The sequence below is a fragment of the Fukomys damarensis genome, unplaced genomic scaffold (assembly GCF_012274545.1).
Source record: "Fukomys damarensis isolate Sample0158 unplaced genomic scaffold, DMR_v1.0_HiC HiC_scaffold_18, whole genome shotgun sequence".
Classification (NCBI taxonomy): Eukaryota; Metazoa; Chordata; class Mammalia; order Rodentia; family Bathyergidae; genus Fukomys; species Fukomys damarensis.
In genome coordinates, this window is record NW_022900930.1 from 21906842 (window position 1) to 21920561 (window position 13720).

At 39.7% G+C, this 13720-nt stretch overlaps 1 protein-coding gene across 4 annotated transcripts in view; it reads left to right on the forward strand.

Moving 5' to 3' along the window:
* The window catches only part of Acsl1 (acyl-CoA synthetase long chain family member 1), a 47120-nt gene extending 33944 nt beyond the window's left edge, over positions 1-13176 (forward strand). For 2 of the 4 annotated variants that reach the window (XM_033765410.1, XM_010645191.2), the window contains exons 11-21: positions 1219-1296; positions 3247-3381; positions 4812-4946; positions 5637-5732; positions 6773-6845; positions 8435-8523; positions 9157-9273; positions 10099-10242; positions 11578-11679; positions 11792-11863; positions 12243-13176. In XM_033765410.1, the coding sequence (XP_033621301.1) occupies positions 1219-1296; positions 3247-3381; positions 4812-4946; positions 5637-5732; positions 6773-6845; positions 8435-8523; positions 9157-9273; positions 10099-10242; positions 11578-11679; positions 11792-11863; positions 12243-12383 (1182 nt within the window). In that variant the 3' untranslated portion in view covers positions 12384-13176. Of the gene's footprint in view, positions 1-1218; positions 1297-1362; positions 1441-3246; positions 3382-4811; positions 4947-5636; positions 5733-6772; positions 6846-8434; positions 8524-9156; positions 9274-10098; positions 10243-11577; positions 11680-11791; positions 11864-12242 lie in introns of all 4 variants that reach the window. The other 2 variants (XM_010645192.2, XM_019204278.1) reach the window with 2 other exon arrangements.
* Positions 13177-13720: the final 544 nt, after the last annotated feature.

The window sequence follows — 13720 nt, forward strand, 5'->3', positions numbered from 1 at the left end:
AAAAAAAAAAAAAAAAAAAAAAGCAAAAAACAAAAGCAAAAAACAAAACCAAAGCATTGTGTAACAATTTCAAAGTAAGAAATACTAGTTGCCATGAAGTCATACCTGAATGAAATTAAGCTAAGGTTATGACATGTTCAACTTACATCCAGTGCTTCTGGGGCTGCTGAGTTTGCCCAGGCCTGGGATTTTCACCTGTTGTCACTTTATTACTAAGTATGACCCAACTTTGGAGAGGGGAAGGCCCTGGCTTGAAAGTGGGTTCATCATCCTCTAGGTAACTTGTCAACACCTTCATTTCTCAGTGTGGCACAGCTACTATTGGCAACATGAACATTTCATGCAAACCCTCACTGTCCCCCTAAGTAAGTCTGTTCTGAGGGAAATCAGATGCCCACACTTAATCTACCTGATCAGAATTTTATAGCACAGCAAATCCCTTGGTGCTGGATCTGAGGTTGCCTTAAACAAAGTGAGATATTTTCATGGGGAAAAGTAGAGCTTTAAAGTAAAAAATGTTGATCAAACTAAAATATTGTAGGTACATTTATACAGTAAATAAGTGACCTTGGGGATCTTGTCTTCTCTTCCCTTTCTCCCCTTTCAGATGCAACATAGTGTGCTATCTTATGCTGGAGTGGATCTTGTGTTTCTTAAGGCGCAGATGACTTGCAGGGCAGAAGGGCACCTTAATTCTAAATACTCAATAAACAGAGCACATAATCCCTTAACATTGCAATTTGGGTAAAATTACCCCTACAGGAAATAAAAAAGTCCTGAAATGGGTGTATTCTGTCATTGAGAATGACCAGTGACCTCCACTCTATTTCCATAAAGTATTACTTTTTCACTTTATTTTTTGATGAGAAAAAGAATCATAAGCAAAAATGGTTTCTCACTGGGCCTGGTGGTACACTCCTAGGATCCCAGGTAATTGAGAGGCTGGGGTAGGAGGATCACAGATTTACAGCCAGACTGGAAGGAAACCTTAGACCCTGTCTCAAATTTAAAAGGGGGTGGGTAATGGGCAAGGGGCTTATCGCTCAGTGGTGGAACACTTGCCTAGCATGCCCCGGACCTGGGGTGCAATCCCTAGTGCCTGAAGAATTAAATTAATTGAATAAAAACTGGTATTGAGGTACTATGTGCTCTGAAAGGAAGTGGGAAGTTATAGGAAATCTTAATGCTTCTTTGCCTTGCTGGTGTCTTTGCTTTCAGAATGCAGTGAACCCTTGCCCAGATGATACCTTGATATCTTTCTTGCCTCTCGCCCACATGTTTGAGACAGTTGTAGAGGTAGGCATTTGGTTTTGTTTTCTTGGCTTGTTTGCTTGCATTCTGTTAAGTTGTTGTATTTTACAGAAAGCACTTGTCTTGAATGCCAGTGACATACAAATTTCATTCTTACCACTTGCACACATGTATGAGCAATTACTGCAGGTAAGTGTGATGTTTAGACTGTCATCCCCTCAGTCAGTTCTTTGTTCTGCCTTGTTTTAGAAATGGTACAGGGCTGGGGATTTAGCTCAGTGGTTCGGTGGCCTGCCTTGCAAGCTCAAGGACCCGAATTCAATCCCTGGTACCAAAAAAAAAAAAAAAAAAAAAAAAAAAAAAAAAAAAAAAAAAAAAACCAAAAACCAAAAAACAAACAAACAAAAAGAAATGGTACAAATTATTGGAAAGAATACATTTTTAATGGGTCTAAACTGAATACCTGAACTTGAAGCCTTCAGTTAAAAGTTAGAAGCTGGGCCAGGGATGTAGCTCAGTGGCACCTTGCCTGCCTGGCAAGAGCAAGGTCCTGAGTTTGACCCCCCTATGCCTAGATAGATAGATAGATAATTAAAAGCATTTTGAATGATACTAATATGGACATAATTCCAGAGAGGTTAATGTAGAAGGAACTTTTATTCAGTCTGATAAATCTGGTGAGGCTTCTGTTCTGTAAGAAATCTGGTTTTGATTTTGATTGTTCCTAATGGGTGAGCTAGTTTAAGACCAATTTTTTTTGCCAATATTCTAAGAGCCCTTGGAAAAGTAATCTTTGGCTGATCTTTCCTTGGGTTCCCTGTATACAACTGTGCAACAAATTTAAAAACTAACCAAGAACCGTCTTTTTTTTCTTGGAGATTTGGGATTTTATACCATTGGAAAAACAGTGAGCACCATCTATTCATTTAGTGAATAATTATTGAGCACTCGCTACCTATATGCCAGGTGCTGTGTGCCAGAGATAATTAATTAATAGCTGACACTTGTACTTGCTGCCCTGCATGATTTACTTACCTTTAAAAGACTGAGGATAACTAGACTCCCTCTTCCATTTGTGTTCTACTTGCTGCCCACCTCCAGATCTTATGAGTTTATAAACTGATCTCAATTGAGTTGCCAGTGGGCCAAATGCATATAGCTGTAGTGCTAGAGATGTACTTGGGAGACAGATCACACTGAACAAAAGGGTGAGCTTTTTCAGTAGTAAACATTCGTGCACCTGTCTAGTGGTTTCTGCTTTTAAGCTGGAGATCATTTGTATTTCTGGGGCATCATCTTTTGAATCTCCTTTTTTTTATTGAGTTTATTGGTACAATCTAGGTATACAATACAGTTACATTCATTGCTGGGATCCTGTACCTTCACATGACAGGTCTTGGTTCTCATTTTTTAATCTCCCTTTTAAAATTTAGAATCGGCAGACTGTTGGTCAGGTCCACCTGGTTTGTCAGTACAGCTTGCACTATGTAGGGAGAACAGTCATGCAGCATATTGTAGGTGAAGCACGGTTTATTAGATATCCTGCTGTCTTGGATTCAGCTTTTTCAGTGTCTTTTTAGAAAATTTTGGTTAGATTCAAACAAAGGAAATGAGATTTTAATAAGATGGACTGGAGGCAAATAATGCAGTTTTATTTTGATAATAGATTAGCCCTGAAATTCCTGGAATGCTAAAAATATTTGGAGTATATAATAACATGTAATTCATTCAACAGATGTTTATCATGAAGTTTAACACCTCTCTGTTTGTCATTAAAAATGATATACCCTAGTTTCATACTAATTCCTATATATTCAGGATGATCAAGACAAATAACATTTCCATGTTATTTGTATAATGACCATAAATACAGAAACATTTTTAAAGAAGCTATCTCTGTGTAGAACGTTTTAAGACCTCAGGTCTGCGTGTTGTCTGTCTTCATGCTCCTCCTCCTGCAGTGTTTAAAACATGTTGTTTCTGCCTACTCTGTAGTGTGTGATGCTGTGTCATGGAGCTAAAATAGGGTTTTTCCAAGGAGATATCAGGCTGCTTATGGATGACCTCAAGGTACTTCAACCCACTATCTTTCCTGTGGTTCCAAGACTGCTGAACCGGATGTTTGACCGAGTAAGTTCCAAGCGGCAAAATGTGGGGGACAGAACATTGGACTCTGAGTTAGAGGTTCGGGTGTGAATTGGGCTCAACCGTCTGTGTGACCACAGATAAACATCTGACTCCCACAGAACTTCAGTTTGCTCCTCTGTAAAATTAGGATACATGCACTTCACAAAGTAAAGTTAAAAGAGGAAACATGTGACCACACAAGCCATAAGGTGGAAAGTGGGAGGTCATTTTATTTGTAAAATAGCCTTTGATCCTCTAACTTCTCATCCATAAAACAGACTGTGACCTCTCTTCCCGTTGCCTATCTCATAAAGTTGCTAAATGGATCACACAAAAATAACTATTGAATGATTTTATTAATTCTAAAGCTCTATGCACATATAAAATATTACTTAGCCACACAGATAGAAGCAACAAAGCCAAGGAAGGGACTAAGTGAGCGCCAGCCCTCTGTGGTGGCCCCAAACATTGTGGAGGTCATAGTGAGGACCACAGTGGGGCAAGACCACTTCTGATCAGCAGCATTAGTACTCTTTACTTTGAGGCAAGGCTTCTCTGTCATCTCTGAGGTTTTTCTTATTTTTTAGTCATGCTTTAAAAATAATTTTAAATGTCTTTATTGAGATAGAATTCCAATACCATGTAGTTCACCTATTTAAAGTGTATAATTCAAATTCAAATTTAGTGTTTTCACAAATTTTGCAAGCATCGCCACAATCAATATAAAACACTTTCATCACTATCACCTCAAAAAAAAACCTTTACCTCCTCTGTAGTTATCATCTGCCAACCTCCTACCTTCCTCAGCCCTCGAGCAACTACTGATCTGCTGTCTCAATTTAGAGTGCTAGACTTCTGTGTGTATGGAGTCATGTAATGTGTTTTATTTTGTGACTAACTTCTTTTCATTAGCTTGTTTTCATCCAAGTAGCATGAATCAGTTCCTCATTCTTTTTTTTTATGGTACCGGGGATTGAACTCGGGTACTTGTGCTTGCAAGGCAGGCCACCGAACCGCTGAGCTAAATCCCCGGCCCAAGTTCCTCATTCTTTTTAGGGTCAAATCATATTCCATTATCTTCTACATTTTATCTGGCTATTAATTCATTGGTCATTTGGGCCAGTCCCAGCTTTTGGCAATTATGACTAATGGTGCAACAAAGGTTTGCATACAAGTTTCTGTGTGGACATACGTTCTCATTTCTTCTTGAGATACACCTAGGCATGGAATTGCTGGTTCATAAGGTTTCTCTGCGCTTCGCTGTTAGAGCAAATGCCAGAGTGTTTCTCCAAAGCAGCTGTATCACTTTACTTCCCCACCAGCAGTGTGCAGGATTCCAGTTTCTTCACATCCTCACTGGCATGTTATGTCTGACTTTTGGTTCTGGCCCTGATTTGGTGGCTGTGAAAACCTTCTTATTATTACCTCATTAGATTTTTGGACAAGCAAACACCACACTGAAGAGATGGCTATTGGACTTTGCCTCCAAGAGGAAAGAAGCAGAGCTTCGTAGTGGCATCATTAGAAACAATAGCGTGTGGGATAAACTCATCTTCCACAAAATACAGGTAACAGACCCACAGCTATTATTCTTGGGCAAACTCACTTGGGTTTCAAGATTTCTCTGAGGGCTATTTTTAAAAGAAAAATAAAGGTAAGGGAAAGAATAACATGATTTTATTATTCTGGCATACGTCCACAAATTAAGGACAAAGCTATTCATTATTATTCTCAGTCTCCAAGGTATATCTGGACAGTTCTTTAGCCATCTATGGGAAGAGGATTCGGGGTATTGTAGCTTTTCGAATTGTTCACTTTGTTTAGCTTTTCTGGATCAAGTATGGCACTCCCAAGGTAAAATTGTAAACATGAGTTAAAGAACATGTAATAACGTTATGTCTCCTCAGATGCCAAAATAGTGGTGTTGCAACAGATCCACCCTACTCTTACTGTATCTAATTCCCTAAAATACCTATAGCAGAGGTGCTTGCTCATTTCTGTACCTGTGGAGAATAAATGAGTAGCTCTGGGTGGAAGCAAACTCAAATCCTGTGTTCCTGTTGTGACACCTGTGCGTTCTCTGTCTTAAGTGTGAGTTCTTTCCTTTCCACCTGCAGAAGAACTGGTAGATCATTAGATGGGGTTGATCATTAGACACTGTTAGATCGACATGGGGTCCAAGCATGTGTCTTTGACTGAGGAGCCAACTGCCTTGCCAATATGTAACCCTCTTTCTCCTTCTCTCTCCACCATGTAAGTCAAGCCTGGGTGGAAAAGTCCGGCTGATGGTCACAGGAGCTGCCCCTGTATCTGCCACTGTGCTGACGTTCCTAAGAGCAGCCCTTGGCTGTCAGGTGAGGTACACTTCACACCATGGGATTATCTCAGACTTCATGATACTGAGACTTCTTCAAAACGACCAAAAGTCATTTTGATTCTGTTTGAGGTTTTTTTAAATTGGAAAATCAAAATTACATATATTTGTGGTACACAAAGGTGTTTTTTGGTATGTGGATATATTGTGTAATGGTTCCATCAAGCTAATATAGTACTTTATATACTTCTCATTTTGCATGTGGTGAGAATACTTATTCTCACAGCAGTTTTCAAATATACAAGACATTGTTATTAAATATAGTCACCACGTTGTACAGTATTGATCACTTGAACTTATTCCTCTTAACTGAAATGTTGTGTTCTTTGACCAATTCTCCCCATCTACAATTTATGTGTGTATGTTAGTACTTTTTTAATTTTTTGGAAGATACATCATTGCTAGGTTGCTTGGAGAAATATGAATTTATATATTTTCCCTTAGGCAGGGCAGATGTGTTTGTATCCATCATTTGTGTAATTTCTCTAGGGTAAGGCACAAGCCATGCCTACAGACTCACGTGTAGGTATGAGAACGTGATAAGCCTACCCACAAAGCATGCTGAGAACCTGTTTTGTTTGTTTGTTTGTTTGTTTGTTTGGTACCAGACATTGAAATCAGGACCTTGCACTTGTGAGGCAGGTGGTGGAACCACTGAGCTAAATCCCCAGTTCCCTGAGAACCTGTTTTAAAGGGGCCAAGGTGTGGTGACAGCTAAGACATGTGGGGTATACCATGAACTGACAAAGCAGGGGTACTCTGAGGTCGGTAGTAACGTGTCATGTGGAAGTGTCCCTTGCTTATTCACAGAAAGTTGAAGAAAAAATGAACATGGATGAGGGCTGGTGTTTGGGAGTGAAGGTTTGGTCACATGTTGAGCCATTGCATAAACTTAATCTACAGAAATTTTGCAAAAAGATTTCATAATCAGCAATAACTTGGGTGTTAGTGGAACTTAATTGTGCATTTCTGGAAGAGAATGGCTGTCCCCCTTAATGATGTCTCCTCTTGGTAACCCAGTTCTACGAAGGCTATGGACAGACAGAGTGCACTGCTGGCTGCTCCCTGAGTGTACCTGGAGACTGGACAGCAGGTACGGTTAGTGGGGCAGCCACTTCTGGAACTGTCTTATTGCATTTCGGTGATTGGAATGATTGAGACCTGGTTAATAACTGATTAGTTCATTAGCCAATTTAAGCAAATGCTATGTCCCAAATAATTAGGACTAGGAGTAAACACTCTTGTAATCTGGGGAGCTGGGTGGAAATAGCCCCTGTAGCCAACTGTAATGGTACTTTGGGGATCTGACTATAATTCCAGGTGACAGTAGGGATTTGCCTGGGTCCTAGGAGAACATGTGAGAGAGGATGCCTTTTATACCAAAGTAAGACTGTCTAGCCCCACAGAACTTGCAAGTAATTGGTTAGGGTCTTATCATTTGCTGGTAATTTTAATGTAAAAATTGTTATTAAATTTATACTATGTGCTGTGCTAGATGTTAGGACTATAGATAGGAATGAACACAAGCCCCCTTTTTCAGAAGCAAAAAAAAAAGGGAGGAAAAAACCCACAAATAGTTACATACCTATGGCAGATAAGGTTGTGTGATATGCGGTTAAGATGGCCAGTACGTGAGTATGATCCTGGAATATCCCCATTAAAAGGTACAAGAGAAAAGTATAGATTTTTGCTTAAATAACATATGGATGTGGAGACAAATTTTTACAGTATTATAGCTTTGGAGACAGGATTCCAATCTGAATCTGACTGCAAAACTTTTGTGCTTTCCTCTCTGCTATATTGGTAGCATATTCAACACTACAATAAGTAAACTGCCCTGACTCACCTAGTGTATTACTAGTGCCATCTAGTAACATAGATTTTCAAAGCTAGCACTATCTAATAACATAATTCTCGTAGGATTAATGCTGATGGTCTACAAGTCTTCTTAATGGTGTTTAATTTTAACCTCATATTCCTTAAAAATCCAGAGAATTTAGAAGTGATCTTCATATATTAAAATTATTAAAACGTAAGAATAGTTACTTGTGATTCTCCCAAAATGTATTTAATATTAGTTATTTTTGTTTTTGGAAAACACAACCCAATTCTAAAACCCTTTTGACAAGAGACTTAAGTTGACTGTGGAAATAAGCACTGTCCTACCTAATAGACTTAAGTGTAAGACATCTGTACTCTAGGAAATAAAGGCTGTATTGATCAGAACCAGGCAGTGGAGGGGTGGAGCAGAGAATAATCAAGGTTTGCCAGAGCTGTGTGTGTTCTCTCATAATAGAGACACCAAGAAGTCTGTGTAGATGTAGGAGGAGGAGGATAACATGTGGGCTCTGTCTGATTCTAGAAATCAAGTAACAGTTTTAGAAAACATGCTTCCAGGTGTTTGTACTAACCTTTAAACTCAGTGACTAAATTATTCATACTTCTGAAAATAATTGAGAGCCTTAGACTTACAAAAGGTCCTGAAAAGACTTTTGAATGTTTTCATTTTGCTTCTAGGAAGAAACTTAGACTATTTTACCATAGAGAGAATGGTTACAATTGCAGAAGCCAGAAGTTGATAGCAGCTGTTTTTACAAGGAGGCTTATTTGTTATAAAAGTACTGTGGCCTGAGGATATTAGCTGTCCCCTTAGGAATGATCGTTGTCTCTTTTAATATACAGGCCATGTTGGTGCCCCAATGCCTTGCAACTTCATAAAACTTGTTGATGTGGAAGAAATGAATTATATGGCTGCCAAGGGTGAGGGTGAGGTGAGTGAAACCCCATTAGTCATTGACTCAAGTGGCATGTCCTCGAATAGTGACCATTAAGAGTGGCTCCAACACTGCCTGATACAGCTGCTGAGCTTGGCTATACTGGTGATCATGGAATCAGACAGGCTTCATTTGTGTTTAAGTCTCAAGAGGCCTCAGCGAGGACACTAATGCCTGCTTTCTGCCAGTGTATTGGGGATTTGAGCCCCAGAGCGTGTTACAAACGTTCCAGTGGCCTAGGTCCTTGGGGACCATCTCCTGCCAGCTAATTGCCCTAGATACCTATTAGTAAGCTGCTGTCTCCTGGACAGGAAGCCTAATTACTTAAAAGTGATCTCATGCCCTCTGGAGCTTTCTGGCAGCTTTGAGACAGAACCTAGGCAAGCATTAACCCTACAATTTCACTGCAGCTAAGACAAAAAATGTAAAAAAGAGAAGTGGGGCTTTGGAGGAGCCTCTCAGATCTGATGGGGGTTCTGGTTACTCCTTCAGGATCCTGGAATAGAGGGCTTTTAGCTAAAGTTTGGCACATACATACAGACACCAATACCTCAGTTTTCTTTGGAGGATCCCCAGTAAGTGGTGTTAATAGATACCATGGTTTTCCTTTTTCCTTTTCTTTTTTTAAAGGTATGCGTGAAAGGGCCAAATGTATTTAAGGGCTACTTGAAGGACCCAGCAAAAACAGCAGAAGCTTTGGATAAAGATGGCTGGTTACACACAGGAGACATTGGAAAATGGTTGCCAGTAAGTTTCTAACAGTTTTGTTCCACTGCAGGGGAGAATATATCCTGTTTACTGCTCAGCTCCTATGTGGCAGGGATGCCCTAAATTTTCTCTTTCCCATTCTCCTTCTTGAATGGTACAGTTGACTATTCTATTTCCTGCAAAGGCAGGTTTTTACTCTTAGCGTACTTATTTTGACTTTAACTGTAGCAAATTTGTTTTAATGCTTAACATCAACTCCAGCCGCTGCTTCTCATTTGAAATCCAAGAGATTGAGACATTTACAATTTGATGCTAGTCTTTAATGTTGGAGCTAGCTGAGATTCCCAGATGGTGTGAGATGACTAACTCTTGCTGAGGAGACCAGAGTACCCTCCTTCCTCAGCACCGATAAAGGAATCTGAAATTCCACCTTTGTGTTGTTTTTGAAACCTTACTCTGTGCAAAGCCAATGGAAGGATTAGTCTGTGCCCTTTCTCACAGAACCTAATTCACTTGGTGGACCAGCTATGTAGGGACCTCATTCAGTAGGAAGCTGAATAAGGCATGCTAAAATAAAGGAAGCAGACACCGCCAGTGGGCTGACAGGTCACTGGTACCAGGTGGTGAAGCAGAATGGGCACGGGCCTGGAGTCCCTTTTCTGTCTCTGTACACAGCTGAAAGGCTTTGAGCAAATTACTAAATCTCTGTAAACCTTAGTCCTCCGTAAAAAAGGGTAGTACCAGCCTCAGCAAGAGGTTATCAGGATGAAAGGATAATGTATAACAAATACCTCGTACTGTGTTGTGATTAATACTGTACTGGGCACAAGCCAGCCAGACAGCCCCCTCCTCTCTGATCAACAGAATGGAACCTTGAAGATCATTGACAGGAAAAAGCACATATTTAAACTGGCACAAGGAGAATATATAGCACCTGAGAAGATTGAAAATATCTACCTGCGAAGTGAACCTGTGGCCCAGGTGTTTGTCCATGGAGAAAGCTTGCAGGTGTGTGCTTTCTAGGTTAAGGATGTGATGCTCACCATTGCCAGTGCCTTGTCCTCCAGAGGCTTAGGTACGATTGACTGAGAAAATAAGCAGTGACTTTCATGTCTGACCTGTTAGACTATCATCCATTCACCTTTGGTTTTGGCTGGTTGGCATTTCCTAACCAGGACTTTCTTCTTTATAACTTCTATATTTTATTTTATTTATTTATTTTGTACTGGGGATTCAACTCAGGACGTTGTGCTTGTGGGGCAGGTGGTAGCACCACTGAGCTAAATCCCCAGCCCTATATTTTAATTTTAATTAGAGTGGTCTGATTATACCAATGGTGGTTGGATAAAGATAGTGGGAGGTCAATAATATATTCTTCTAATCTAATTAAGAAAAATATTTATACATGGATTATATTTTAAAAGTATAAAAAAATTAAACATTAAACCTAGCTTTTTTTTTTTTTTTTTTTTGGTACTGGGAATCAAACTCGGATCCTCACGCTTGCAAGGCAGGCGACCGACCACTGATCTAAATCCCCAGCCCTAAACCTAGATTATTTATGGTATGCTCCTAAATATTTTTTGAGCAAATTGTAGTTGTGAACTAAGAATATTCAGAGTTGAAAACTACAACCAATATTGCAGTTAAGCACACATTGGCCAAAATGTTGGGTTAGTGGTAGCAAAACAGAGAAGGGGTTCTGCTTTCCTGAAAGAACATTTTCTTGTGAGAAAATGAATCTTTTTTTAAGATTACATTTTTTTTTTTTGGTACCAGGGATTGAACTTGGGACCTTGCACTTTCCAAGTGCATGACTTGGCAGGCAGCGGCATGACTGAGCTAAATCCCCAGCCCTTACACTTATTTTTATTTGATCTAGAACCTTACTGTGCTTTTTATTTTTGTTCAACTTTATTGTTACTAAGGCTAAAAAAAAAAAAAAGAGGTACTAGAGTGATTTTTTTTTTAAATGACTGTATAAATTTTCCTATTTTTTCTAAAGCAAGTAGCTAATGCCTATCACTTTGCTTATTTGACCTTTAGTTTTATAAACAGGAAGGTATTTTTAGACAAAAAAGTATGCACAGAAGTAAATAAGAATTAGGGTTTTGTTAGATTTTTAAAATTTTTATTTGCAACCTTTCTGATGTCAGCTGTATTCCAGAGCCAGGAATTCTTCACCTGCACGCTGTGAGCCCTGGGTGGGTGGAGGCAGGAGTATGTTCTGGAGAGAGGACCCATAACACTCATCAGACTCTCTGGGGGTCTGTGACACAGAAAAAGAAAGAACTTGAGAGCACGTGGAATAACTGACTGTAATACTCAATGTCTGTATTAAAGGCATTCCTCATAGCAATTGTGGTACCAGATGCTGAGACCTTACCTTCCTGGGCCAGAAAGAGAGGCTTTGAAGGTTCCTTTGACGAGTTGTGCAGAAACAAGGTAAGGCTCTGAAGTGTCTAGTCCATCCTCTGTCTCCACTTTGCATCAAGCGTACTTATGTGAAGTGAAGGCACCTTCAACAGAGGAACCTCTTATTTTTCTCACCTATTAGGATGTCAAAAAAGCTATCCTAGAAGATATGGTGAGAATTGGCAAGGATTCTGGTCTGAAACCATTTGAACAGGTAATGATTTTTATCAAAGTACATGAATTTCTGTAAAACAGACTTTTTACTTGAAGACTTTTTACAAGTAGATCATAGAAGAGGACGAGGTAGCATAAAGAAATATATGAGGAATGAATAATGGAGTGGTTTGGTAGGGGTTTTTGAACCAAAGATGGAGGGGTCCATCTTTGCCAAAGTCCAAAATGCAACCTAAATTTTGTCCTAATGGGATTCTTGTCCTTTGTTGAGAAAGCACAGCGTGGCTGAAGTGAAAGCATGCATTGGCTGCCTGGAAGGGTCCTCATTTACTCCAAGGATTAATGTGCTGTTTAGACATTTTAGGTCGCACTGTGTCTTCTCTGTCCTCTCTCCTCCTAACAGCCTTGTTTGTTTTCAGGTCAAAGGCATTGCTCTGCACCCTGAATTATTTTCTATTGACAATGGCCTTCTGACCCCAACAATGAAGGCAAAAAGGCCAGAGCTACGGAACTATTTCAGGTCACAGATAGACGAACTATATTCTACCATCAAGGTGTAACGTAGGAAGAAAGCTCAGAAGAGATGGCGCACCTCCACAGTCCCTTCTTCTACTGATGGCCTTCATGTTGGGAATTTTGACTGCAGCAAGCATAGGGAAGGAAGTGTCCATGTTTGGCTTGTCCATTCAGGGTCTTGTCATAGGATTATTAGAGGAAATGGAACACTGCCTTACAGTCACCTCGTATTGCAGACCATATTCATGGTAATATACAATTTCCAAAATGAGCCTTAAAATTGTAAAGGGGAAACTATAAAAGTGCTAAGTTATTTGAGACTTCCTCAGTAATAAGGTGGGTGATAAAACTTCTGTCTCCCTGTTTTTCTAAATAAGGGGTTAGGACTCTGCTGTTTCTGAGATGTCTGCTACTTGCTGCAAATTCTGCAGCTGTCTGCTGCTCTGAAGAGTCCAATGCACTGGAGGGAATCTGTTCCTTTAGAAACAAGAACAACTGTTCTAGCTGGAGAACATCACAAGTGGACCAGAGATTTTTTTAAAAAAAATCCCTGCCACATTCCCTTTACCATCTCACATGCACTCACAAAATCCTTCTGATGTAAGGTTTCAAAACAATCCCCTCCTGATGTTCCTAAATGGGGCATAAGGTTCCTAATAAACCAAAGGATAGGTCTGCCTTGGAGCACTGCGGGTGCTGAGTCTCAGAAGAATGGCGGCTCATCCAAGCGAATGGCTTCTCATCTCGCAGCAGGCTGCTCTCATACTCTCCTCCACACCTGGCTCTTCCCTCCTTTCCAGGGGTTATGAAAAAAAAAACCTGCCTTAGACTCTGCAGTGAAGACAGCATTTCAAGAATTATCTGGATCAACCATACTCAACTGTGATGCCTGAGGAGCTGTCCACTTTATCTTCACTGAACCACTCACTGTTTGTAATGGCCAATGGACTTTTAATGTGGTTTTCATAAAAGTTGATAATGTGATGATTAACTTGCTTTTTTGCCCCTAAAATAAACTCTCAGAAAAAGCATGTCTTCAAATATATTAATGGAATAGTTGTACTTGGGTAATTATTGAAATGGAGGGTAATAAGCAAATGTTGTTATAATACTACCTGATCTCTGTGAAATATATTTGACAAACCAAAATTCTGGGATGTAGAAATCTGGAAAAGTCATTTCCTGGGATTAACTTCTTAAGGAATTTTTAAAAAGTTAATTTGGTAAATTAACAAAATTTCTCTTTACTGCAAGTCTTTGCCACATTTGACTGAATTGAGTTGTCGTTTATACATTTAAAGCCACTGTTGTTGGATATGTAAGAGTACATGTGTTATACAAGCACAACAGGGTTTGCACTAAGAATTGTCATTGTAATAAC